At 45.0% G+C, this 12617-nt stretch overlaps 1 protein-coding gene across 1 annotated transcript in view; it reads left to right on the forward strand.

Moving 5' to 3' along the window:
• Positions 1-289: 289 nt before the first annotated feature.
• The window catches only part of CRHR1 (corticotropin releasing hormone receptor 1), a 65265-nt gene continuing 52937 nt past the window's right edge, over positions 290-12617 (forward strand). Inside the window, exons 1-2 of the mRNA XM_054993701.1 lie at positions 290-310; positions 864-948. Coding sequence (XP_054849676.1) covers positions 290-310; positions 864-948 — 106 coding nt within the window. The remainder of the gene's footprint in view (positions 311-863; positions 949-12617) is intronic.

The raw sequence follows: 12617 nt of genomic DNA on the forward strand, positions 1-12617 counted from the left end.
TATTCACTGCTCAAGATGTATCGAGAGAAACAAGAAACTCTTAAAGCTATAGTCATACAATAAACCCTTTTTCAAAATTCATAAGAAGGTGTATTCAAAGTGCTAGTGCTACAAACATGCAACAGACAACCTTTTCCTGTGCCATTCAGCAGCATAAGTTTCTATGCAAATAAATATACTTTCAAGAATCCTTTCCAAACTTCCAATGGGATTGCAAAAAGTCCCGTCTTTCTCTTTATGCGAGTAGGAAAGTCCACTCCGTTGTTTCCTTTTTGCTTTTAGGTCGGGTATGTGCTCCGTGGGTAACAAGGTAAGAAGGGGTGCTCCGGAATTCTCCTCCGTTTTTTAGATGCAATCTACTTGTCTTCAGCTGGAGCCGAGTGGGGGCTCCATAGATCTTAGGTGATTCAGTGCTTCAACTGGGCCTACTCTGGTTGTATTGATATCCTATTACATTTGATAGTAGATGTTTGACTGGTTGATATTTGACAATACTTATATTTTAGAATTTGACAACTAACAGCTTATGAGACTTTTTATCCGACACCTGTCAAAGCAATCAAGAATTGCCAAAGACTGATGTACTAAGTTTAAACAATCAAAAATTTCCCCCTCAAAGGCACTAAACTCAAAACTGAAATTTCAGATCAAAATGTTGGTGGTAATGGCAAAACTGGAACGTTTGGCAAATATCTGAACCAACTCACAGCTGTTTCCCAAAGTGTGTTTGGGTGAGTCAGAAAGCTTATTTAATGCAGCCCTTCCAAAGCTCCTCCCAGAAATGATTGATTGTGAGGGGGTCAGAGGTGCCGTGCATTTCCTCCCCAGCAGCTTCAAAGCATCAACATCTTATCTTTACACAGGCTTTTTTCGTCTGGATCAACTTGGCTGCAGCCTCCACTCAGGATGAGCGCTGTGAAAACTCTTCTCCCGCCAGCAACAGCACCAGTAAGTGTATTCCAATTACTTTACCTCTGACAGAGGACTCTGGAATCCTTCCCAGTGGACAGTTATCCTTTGTGGCAAGGGAACAAATGTCTAGAGAACTTTTTAGACCTCTCTGGCTTTTAACACTGGAAATCATGTCTGCTGATCTAGTTTCGGTAGGTTGCCAGTTGCTAGCCCAGAGATTCTGCCTGTTTCTTTGAGACTCTTCTGCAGCTCATCCTCTTTCCATCCTCCTGCCATTAGAGGCAGGAGGGGGAAGGAGGAGCATTGAAACATTTTCTTGCTTCCTCCGAGCTTTGAAAGAGATGAGCAAATCCTCTGGGTTAGAACCTGGCCACTTCATTGACTCAGCTGCCTCTGAGTATCTTGTCCTATCTGGGATGAATCCAGAGTCTCTTGGCCAGCACCAGCATCCAACCAGCTGCCTGGGGAAATTGGAATGGCCCCCAAAGAGAGCCCCAGACATGCCCTGATCCCTCATCCAGGATTTCAGCTGCCTTCTCACTGCTCAAGAGTGCTGGCACTGAAGTGGTAGCCTTTTATGAGGAGGGGAGCCTGTTGGACAGATGGGCTTGCAATAGGCGACAGCCAGCTCAGACAGATTGAAGGGCCAGACTCTCCTCCCAATACATGATGTCCAAGGGCCACTACTGGTTTTAATGGGGGAGAGGGCAGTGTTGCAACTGGCAGCTAACTGATAAAAACTGCCCTTCTGCACCAGTCCCATGAGCTGCTCTTCTCACCTCCTAAAGTCTCTTCACTAGCAGCCCTTCAGACCTGAGCCCACTTTGCCACTCCCTATCCCACACTATTAGAGCTTCTTGAATACATGATGTTGTCTTATCTTATCTGGAATTGGATCCTTGATCTATCAAGGTTAGTTTTGTCTGTTGGCAGCAGCTCTCCAGGGTCTCGGGTGGAGGTCTTTTGCATCACCTACAACCTGACCCTTTAAACTGGAGGGGCTGAGGACTGAACCTTTTTGGCACCGCTCAAAATCTGGTGTCCTAGGTGATTGCCTAGGGTTGCCCAGTGGTTGGGCTGGCCCTAATGCTGGGAATGCTGCAGTCTGCATTAGACCCCTACACGAGATTGCTAATCCCCTAGTCTTATGTCTGCCAGCTCTGAGATGCAGTGATACTGGTTGAAACCCTCTTCCGCCAGTGCCATGAGTGCCTTGTGCAAATGGCACTGCTAATTTCTGTTAATTAACTGGCAGGATCATTGCCTGCCTAATCAACAGACCCCCTCTGTGCTTCCATTACTCCTTTCTGTGCATTACAGTTTGCTTAGTCATTAAATCATACTTGGCAATTTAAATAGCGCATCAGCACAAAGGCATTTGGATTCAAGCCTTGCAAAGGAAGAATTGGGAGCTGGAGGAGTTTGATTGGCATTCAGGCTAGGCAGGCAAAGTGTAAGAGAATCTTAGTGCACCACTGGCTAGTTGCAGCTACCATGTAGCCGACTGAGCAGACGAAACTTCTGTGCCAAAGGAATCTCAAATCCTGTAAAAGATCATCCTAGATATTTTTACATTTTACTAAAAAAAATTGCCAGATCATTAATACATGATGCTCTGGAAATTTTTCATCTCTATTTGGTTTTCAGAAAATGGAATAGGAACTGGAAAGGAAAGTCTAGGGAATTTTGGAGTAGTGATAGTGATTTGTTTGAGGAACAATGAGAACTATGAACTTGATTTAATTTTAAGAAAAAAGAAGCTGAATGGGGTGATGGTGGGGTTCCACAGAAGCAAATCAATACAAAGAAAGAGAGACTGAGAGAAAGAGAGCAAGCATATGCATTTTATCCATGCAGCAATTTCGTGACTGGTTTATAAGGGGTTTTTCCCCCCTGAATGTTCAGTGGTTTCATGCTGTTTGTCAAATTATGTTATGTGGATTCTGTTATTATTCTTGTTAGCTCTGTGAGTTGCAGGCACAATTACTGATCCCAACAATCTCCCCCCTCTTGAGATGTCTTTCTGGGATCCTGTAGACATTTTAAACTAGCAAAGAGCACGCTAGATATGATGGGGTGTGAAGGTCATAGACCATCCTTCCCTACCCACTTCCCTTCTCCCCTCTGCCTTTTTTTTAACTGCTTTTTTGTCCTCTCTTCTTTGTTCTTATCCTTGCAAAGTGTCTCTAAAATCAGTAACACCAGATCAGCTATTTTGATTCCCTTGGAGCTTAAAACAAGCCCTCCTTTATGACAGTAGGCCTTTGTTTCTTATGCAAATGAATCAGCTGTCCTAGTGTCCTGCCCTCTGGCTGTCATTGGCTCAGCTGCTCTGACATCATAACACCTCTCAGGTAGACTCATGACCCACACAAGTTGCTGCTTTAATGTCATGGGGCAAACTTTGGTTTTAACTCTTGGCTGGGTTGTATTTGTTCCCAAAGAGGACTTCTAACAACCTCTTGCCCACGTAGATTGGTAGAGCGCTCTCATGGCCCTAACAGACTTCCCTAGCTTTTTGTAAGCACAAAACGAAAGGGGAAGGAGATCCATGAGCAAATTCTTTTGAAATTGTATTTGCTTACTACAAAATTATATTTTCAACATTTCATTGAATGAATTATGTAGAACTGGTAGATTTTACTGGGGAGTGGGTTGCCAGCTCTAGGACAGGAAATTCCTGGAGAATTGGGGTTGGAGTCTGGGGAGAGCGGAGTTTGGAGAGCGGAAGGAGATCAGTGGGGTATAATAACAGAGGCAGCCATTTTCTTTTGGGGAACTGATTTGCATTGTTGGGAGATGAATTACAATTCCAGAAGATCTCCAGGCACCCGTCTGGAGGTTGGCAACCCTACTAGGGAAAAGACAGCATTACATTTAGGAAATCAGTTCTGTTTGGCAGGTGAATGTGTGTGGAATTGTACACTCCGCAGCAGGCATACTGACACTTAATGCACACATCTGTAGTCGGGGATGAACAGATATCAGCATGCATGAGTTCTGTTCCTTTCCCCTCACCACCACTCCCTTACTTGACTATTTTATTGATTGATTTATACCGTGCCTTGCCCAGTAGTGTGGACCCAAAATGGCTTACATTGTTGTTGTTCTCATTTTTTCCTCACAGCAACCCTTTGAAGTAGGTTAGACTGAGAGTGGCCCAGCAAGTTTCTGTGGCAGAGTAGGGGATTTGAACCTGGGACTCAGATCCTAGTCTGACGCTCTAACCACTTCACCACGCTGGCTGATGGCAGGACCTGTCTTGCTTGCTCTTGGCATTGAACTTGGAGATAGGAAATAAAGAGATCCCTTTGTCCAGGTTTTGCTGTGCAGAATTGCTGCTTGGGTTCTGAAAGAGCTAAGACCGGGCTCTACACGCCTCCTAGCATCAGTGCCAGGACAGCTCCAGACTGGGCGTTTATGGCAGCCCACGGCGAGCCTATCACCCTCTAAAGAACGGCCACTCCTGCATTGCACAGGGCACAGAAGAAATTGTGGCTGGGCTTCCCCTGGGTAGTCTTGCTCCTTCTCCAGCACATCTCTCATCATGGTGCTCCCGTATCGATTTAGTTCTTTGTACTCTCCTTCCTCTCAGGAGCTCAGGGTGGCATACACCATTCTCCCATCCTTCATTGAATCCTCACAACAACCCTGTGAGGTAGGTTAGGCTGAGAGAGAGAGTGGTGCCCAGAGTCATCCAGTGAGCTTTGGGAATTTGAACCTGGGTCTCCCCCAAATCCTAGTCTAGCACTTTAGCCACCACACTGAGCTGTGAATATCTGAGGCTGTAAGTGAGGGAGCAGAGCGTCTGAAGAAGTCAGGCAGGTGGCAAGAGAAATGCTGCACCTGCGGTAACCAGTGTTTAAGTGGCCCTTGGGGCTGGTGGGAGGGGCAAGGGAAGGTGGCAAGATCAGACCCCAGGGAGGCTGTCCTGCTTAGCATCTGTATGAGAGAACTGGGTGAGGGGAGCTGTGCCAGCACACACATGGAGATATTCCAGCACAGGAGAGGAGCCTCTGATGAACTTAATAACGTGTCTGCGGCTGAGGGAGGGGTCAGGGAAAGGAGGAGATGAGAGCCTCTGCCCTGGGCAGACCTCTGTATGCCAGAATAGCCCAAGGGGACACAAGGTAGAGCCAATGGGCTGCAAGTCCACCCAAGCGCCAGTGACCTCTCAAGGAGCTCATGTGGCTCCTCCAAGCTGGTGAAATAGATGCCTCTCCTAGTGGCTAGAAAGGCAAATCCATCAGCAAAAAGGCAGGCAAATGTGCCGGCAGAGTGAGAATTCTCCGTTTGCATACCCTGCCTTTTCAGGCGATATGGGCTCACAGTCTTTGCAGGCATGTGCTAAAATTGCTGATTTGAGTCAACAAATGAGAAAAAAGGGCATCCATTTTTCTATGTATTTATTCATTGAAAAGGACTTTTGAGTGGCTTGAATTTGCGCAGTTATTTTGTCAGCGATTAAAATTTCTCATATGCTGGGATACCATGGATTTTGGGCAGGTGTCAGTTTGCTCCCCCAAGCTTTAGCAACTGTTTTTTTTTGCAGCTAAAAGCACGAAGAGCATTCATTCCTAGCAAATCCTTGCAATCTAGGGCTCACCCATGTCCTCTAAGATAATGCCAGCTGAAGAATAAGGCATTGTAGAAGCAGTTATTTTATTTCAATTGCATAACTACCTGTCCCTCCACATTTGGGGCTGGCGGCAGCAGTAGACGGCTTTCTGAATGCCAGCGTGTCTCTCATGACCCCCAGGGGCTTATAACCTACAACTGGAGGCTGTAGTTACAAAAATTACTTTCTCTTTGCCTCCATGTGATTTCACTTTTAAAACTCTTTTTTGTAAGGAAGTGTAAATGCCAGAGGCATCGCTGCACAAACACGGAGGTCAGTACTTAAGAGAAAACACACAAAGATGAGTGGGGGAAACATCTGGCAGTTTCTTGCTGTTCTCAGGAATCCTGGGCTGCTTTTGAACTGATGGATGGGCTTTGCGGCTTCAGGATGATGGATGCCTCTGCCAAGTAGCTCATTTACAGGGCTTTGCAAAACTGCTGGCTGAAATTAAGTATTGGCATTTGCAGCAGGTGAGTCAATCCTGGTCAGGTGAGGCTGCTTGGACAACAACATTCTGCCTTCTCCCTGTGCCCACTTCCCCAGAGAGGAGGAACCAGCTTTTACCCAGATGGATAAATCAAATGGTCCTGTATTATTGTCCCCCTCCCTGCATTGCTAATTGCAGCTGCAGGGAGAGGGCTGTTTAAATCATGGTGTAGGAAGGAAGGAAGGGTGAAACACCGCTTTGCCCTGGTAACCTTCCCCTGTTAATGGGAGGCTGCTACTGGGTAATGGTGCTGCTAAGAGTTTGACCTTGAAACTATATTTGGATTTCTTCCTCTAGCAATATTAGAGTTGGTATCTATCTATCTATCATCTATCTATCTATCTATTTATCTATAGTCTGCCTTACTAACTGAGATTCAAGAAGGATTACACAATGTATATCAATACAATCAATGGCTGGGACATTCAGTAAACAATATGGTAGGCTATCAATGGCAGAAATTTGAAAACAAGCATAATTCAAAATACAGGGGAGTTACTACTTTATTTAAAAATGTGTCATTGGCAGATAGCTAGAAAAGTGCTTCTTTGATACACTGATGAATATGCAGAGTTTGCAGAATCAAGGCAGCAGGAGATGGTGGAGGGGAGATAATAACTTGCCCATTAAGGAAAATTTGATTGGATATATGAACCTGTCTTGTACTGTGGCAGAGGTCTTTCATATTACCTGATTCTGTATAAGGGATTGAACCTGTGACCTTCTGTATGCCAAGCAGACACTTTACCACTGAACCACCTCTAACTTAATCTTCTTATATATTGAGTCAGGCCTTTAGTCTATCAAGGTCAGTTTTGATTGGAGGCAGCTCTCCAGGGTCTCAGATAAAGTCTTTTACATCATCTCCTGCCTGATCTCTTTAACTGGAGATGCTGGGGATTAAATGTGGGGCCTTCAACATGCAAAGCGGATATTCTGCCACTGAGCCATGGTCCCTGCCAAGGTTTGAACACAAGAGCAGCTGTACCATCCTAAACAGGGTTATAAGTAGTGAAGCTTGTTAAATATGAGCCTGTGTATGAATAGGATTCTAATTATATTTCTAAATTAAAAATTTTAGAAGCTGACTGAGATGAAGCCAGATATGGCCGGGATGCCTAAGTCTGCATGATGGAGCCAATGACCTTTGCTAGTAATGAACAACATTGCAGTATGGTTGGTGTCTCTTTTGTGAGGTGCCTAGGATTTTTGCCCTAGACAGACAAAAAACAATGTACCAAGACTAGGTACTAGGTGTGCAGTGTATTAACGGCATAAAACAGAACAGATCACACCCAGTTTGGATTATGCTAGCCTGCCCTAACTCACAGACGACACTGCTCTTAGCGTCTAAGATCTTTGGGAAGCCCAGCTCCTTCATCGTGTGCGAGTCTGGCTCCAGGTATTTTGTCAACCTCAATCAGTGACACTGTTGTCATTCAACACCCACAGAACACTGAATCATGTAATTTCCAAAAATAAAAAGATACTTGCTCTTAATGAAAACACAAAAAGCATGTTTTAAAAAATGAAAACCTTGACTAAATTAGGTATGTTCTAAAGCACTGAGATATTTTGTCTTAAAGCTGTTAGCCATGCTTCATTTCCCCCCCACGTTCCACAGCTTCTTTCTTGGGCTATGGTCTGTAAATACACAGTTTATTTAGGAAAGAAGATAGCTCAGTTGTAAGAAGACATGCTTTTCGAGCAGACGGTCCATTCGTCACCATCTCAGATGCCCAGCCTGAAAAGACACTCACTCTCTGTCAGAGTAAATGGTACGGGGCTCGTTTGGCCAGTGGTCTGACTTAAATGTGAACACTGCCTCACTCCACAACATTTCAAGTCCTCTATCAGAAGGGCAGGGTATAAATACAAGTAAGTAAACAAACATTTTGACACTCAGAATACCAGCTGGTGGAGCAATTAGGCTGTCAGATCTGGGAGACCCAGGCCCAAATCCCTGCTTGGCCACGAAGCTGGCTGGGTGACCTTGGGCCAGCCACACTCACTAAGCCTATCGTACCTCACAGGCTTGTTGCAAGTAAAAAAGTGTGGGCAGGGTAAACACCACCTTGAACTTGATGTTGGACAGTGTAAAAATGTACTAAATAAATAATAATAAGTCTTTCATTGGAAAGGAAGGACTTTCTGTTATTATCCCATCCTGCTTGCAGCAGCACATAGAGTTCTCTTCTCCTCAAATTTATCCCCACCCACACCCAACAGCCCTGTGAGGTAGGTTCGACTGAGAAAGAGTGACTAACCCAAGATCACTTATGAGCTTTGTGACCAACTGGGAATTTGAACCCAAGTCTTCCCTCTCTTAGTTCAACACTGTAACTTCAACATCACACAGGCTCTCAAAGCCCCCCCCCCCTTAATGTTCTAATCCTCCAAATGTTTACAGAGCACAGAGGCACAGTCAGTCCCTATACCTCCAAATGTGGCAAAATGCAAAAGAAAGATTTTAAATGACCCATGTATCGTGCCCTGAAGCACATTTTCCCTCTTATGCCCTCACATTTGCCTTTTCAGCCTACTGTGAATCAGTCTGGAATAACTCCCTTGCCTTCCTCATGCAAGTTCCTACTCTTGGAGTTTGCACTGCATCAGGGACAAGAGAAACCTTCTCTTCAATTCAAAATTGCTCAAGTGAAATGGATGGGAATCCCCACTCCCATAACAATGAGCATCCTTTGTGAAACTATTTAGGGAGAGGAGTTTGTGGAGCAAATTATATCTGATGGTCGCTGACAGGTTTGTTGGATTCACACTTCTGTCTCGTTCACGTATAAAGCAGGGAGAGATTTACTTTTAGTACTGAAAAGGAGATATGAGCTAGGGTTGCCAGCTCTGGGTTGGGAAATTCCTGGAGGTTTGGGGGTGGAGCCTGGGGAGGGCAGTGTTTGGGGAGGGGAGGGACCTCAGCATAGCATAATGTCACAGAGTCCACCATCTAGAGCAGCCATTTTCTCCAGAGGAACTGATCTCTGTCACCTGAAGATTACTTGTAATTCCAGGAGATCTCCAGGTCCCACCTAGAGGTTGACAACCCTAGCAGGAGCCGAATTCTCTCTTCTCATGCCTTTCCCTGCTGCAATCCATCACCCCTACCTTGCTTTGATAGTACTGGCAGAAAAATGCCGGCGGGCATGAGCCAAGAAAACAGAATGGGGAAGCCTTCAGATTCTCTCCACCTTGGACCTTTTTAATGCTAAAATTAAACCACCACAATTTCACCTGGGGGTGAATCTAATCAGCTTTTTCTGCTAGTGGAAAAAGGAATTGGGGGTGGGTCTTTGATCACCAAAAAAGATATGTTGGGGATCATTGGACCTGCTTCTGCAAAGGCTGTGTAGGCTAGAATAAGGAAAGAGTATAAAAGATGGCTGGATCCAACCCTTTTTCATATAAATGGAAGACAAATAGACAAACAAAGAAAGGGGGGTTTGTGTCTTACCACTGGTGCTCAACAAAATTGGAGGCCTTTCTCCACCCAAAATGCCTTCTGTTGGATGGAAGCTATACTTCCCAGAGGAAGAGCCGCTTCTGTTGTAACCAGGATATATATGGGACTGCCTCTCACCATATATGCCCTGGAGGGTGCTTTGATCAGCTGGTAAAAATCTGCTGGTGGTCCCTGGACCCAGGGAGGCGCGCCTGGCCTCGACCAGAGCCAGGGCCTTTTCGGTCCTAGCTCCAACCTGGTGGAACTCTCTGTCTTTGGAAACCAGGGCCCAACAAGATATACTATCTTTTCATCAGGCCTGTAAGACAGAGATGTTCCGCCAGGCATATGGCTGAGGCTGAGTTATGGGTGAGCCTCCCTGCCAGTCCCCTGTTGAGGGTGGGGGGGGGGAGTAGTGCAATCCCTCCCCAGTTTCCATCAGTGAGACCGCTGCTGTTCTCTCCACCTCCCACCAATAGAATTGTTTATTGGGCAGGATAAATTTGAGTTTTTATGATTGAACTGTATGTTATTTATGATTTTAATGTAAATGTTAATGTACCTTTTAATATGTTGTTACCCACTTTGAGCCCATTCATGGGGAGAGCAGGCTAAAAGCCAAATTAATCAAGTCTCTGTAGGCTGGCGGGAGAGAAGCCTCAAACTTTCCCGAATACCAGTGATAGGATACAAGCCACGGCCAACACTGTCCTATGTAGCTGAGCCCTGAGAATTCAGCATAGTGTTAAGTGATCAGCTGAACTTCTGGAAGAAGAGCAGCAAAAGTGCATTAGCTAATCCCCATGAGATGACCTTGAACATGCATCCAGTTATCAGAACCCAGCATCAATTCATCTAACTCACTTTCCATTGGCCAGAAAGCCCATCATGTTACTTTAGTATATCTAATAGCAAACATAGCAGTCCATGTTTATCAGTAGAATGATGAAACGGGGCTACCTATAGACATGGCAGGGATTTCTGCCTATTCAGGCAGCTCCCCAGATGAGGGGAAATGCCTGTTTGTAAATTTCAGATAAAGGACATGCACACCCTGAAAACAGCCCACCAAGAACTGAGCAAGTTCATGGCTCTTTGGGAGACACAGAATGATGAAGGTATTTGAATGTCAACTAGAAAGTAGAGGTGGTGGGAAATTGGCCTGATTAAACACCCAACAGTCTACAGCAGAAGTCAGCAGCCTTTATAGTTAAAGAGCCACTCTACAACAAAATTCAGAGCAAGAGATCAGCAATGAGCCAGTACAAGAAAGCCCATTTGCAGAACTGACAATATACATCTTAAGATTGTATATAATTGACAGGTTGATTAATAACCCATAAAGTTTCTGAAATCCAAATGCTCATTGTTGTGGGTGTTTTATTAGGAAGTGGTGCACACACAAAATCTCACAATATGTAATAAGTATAGACAGGAGCAACCTGTGTGATTGTTTTCATCCACTGGCCTTAATCTGAGCATTGTTCACTCTTGGATTACTTGCAAGTTGCTTGAAACTGTTTACCTCTATCATTTCACTTCCTGTAACACATTTTTTAGAAGCCCTACAGTCCTGTAAAATCTTTGCCTACCATTCCCTTCATATGCTGGTTATTCTAGCATCTCACCTACCCTTCCAGTAAACCTTAACCGAAAGATTTCTTTTTCTGTTTAAAGAGCTACATGTGGCTCTGGAACCATAAGTTTTTGACTTCTGGTCTACAGTATGCTGGGAAGAAAGCCTTAGAGACAGTATGAACAGCGTGAGGTGTGCCTTTTCCAAGTTCAAGGTGCTGTAAGAAGGACTCTGATCACTTTGAAGCTAAGAGTTCTGCAGGGATTGATGGGAACAGGAATGAAAGTACTTCCTCTGATCCTAAGGAATTCTATTTGTGCATGCGTGTGCATGCACACACACCCTTCAGAAGTTTTAAGCAGCAAGGACAGTGGCACTCCTAACAGTTCACAGTATTCTAAAATGAGTGTGTGAAATGGAGGTCAAGTGAAGTGCAGATTTACCTGTTGCTACTGTTCCCATGGTCCAGGTCCACGCCGATCCTGTGGCACTGCCAGTGCTGGAGGATCACTTGGCTGAGCTTGCTCCTGGCTACCAGTGTCCCTCCAAAGCGGTACCACAGGGGCCAAATCCACACATCTCAAGTTTTCCGCTTTCCCCCCCGCCCATTATTCGCTTCTCAGAAGGCTGTTCACATACTCTTACCTCACTCCCACCATTCTCTCGTGTCTTTCGCGTTGCACCTCAGACGAATTTGTCATGCGTTCAAACGCTTCTCTTGCACGGTTCTTACCGTGGATGTGGACAAATAGAAGCGTTTCACAAGGAGACCACCCCCTTCAAACTACCCCACTTCCGTGTTTGCAGCCTTTCCGGAACACCATCCCTTTTTGCCGTGCAATTATCAAGCTTTTCCACTCTCTCTGCAGCATGCCTGCCTGCCTGCCTTTCCCTTTTTTTTTGTGCATTGTTGCACAATCCTGGCCATAAATCTTAATCGGGGTGCTCCAGAATCCCCACGGAGACATCAAGGGGTGGCGTCATTTCCATTTCCGTGTCATTTTTGGATGCCAAACAGTTGGGAATATCGGTGGCTGTTAAAATTATTATTTTTTAACTGTTGAAATTACCGTTACTGCGGAAATCCGTCATTCTAACATTACATTCAAGCATCAAATAATTAGTCTGCCCGTTTGGAGAGTTTGGATCACCCCCACCTTAAATATCAGTTCAAATTAGCCCGCCAGAATAATGGTCCAATGGATTTCAAAGAAGAAAGCATAGAATAGCATTAACCAATCACAGGCATCATAGGGGTGTGGCCTCGCCATATCAATTTAGCAAAAAAAACGCTATAGCGAAAATCTGATGAAAAAATGAAAAAGAAAATGAACGTGATGTCATCATTGGTGACGTTGGATCTAAACCCGCCCCATATTGCGCGATTCTACCAGGGATGTGGACGAAGTATAGCGCGAGGCAGCAGCAGTAAGAGAAGGGATGTGAACACAGACTGGGACATTGCAGGATAGAATGCAGTGCAATTAATGCACATGAAAAGCAGAAGGTAGGGAAGTGTGGATTCGGCCAGGGTGTTTTCCCATTGAAACAGGGCCAGTACCCACCCACC

This window comes from Eublepharis macularius, chromosome 12 (assembly GCF_028583425.1).
Source record: "Eublepharis macularius isolate TG4126 chromosome 12, MPM_Emac_v1.0, whole genome shotgun sequence".
Classification (NCBI taxonomy): domain Eukaryota; kingdom Metazoa; phylum Chordata; class Lepidosauria; order Squamata; family Eublepharidae; genus Eublepharis; species Eublepharis macularius.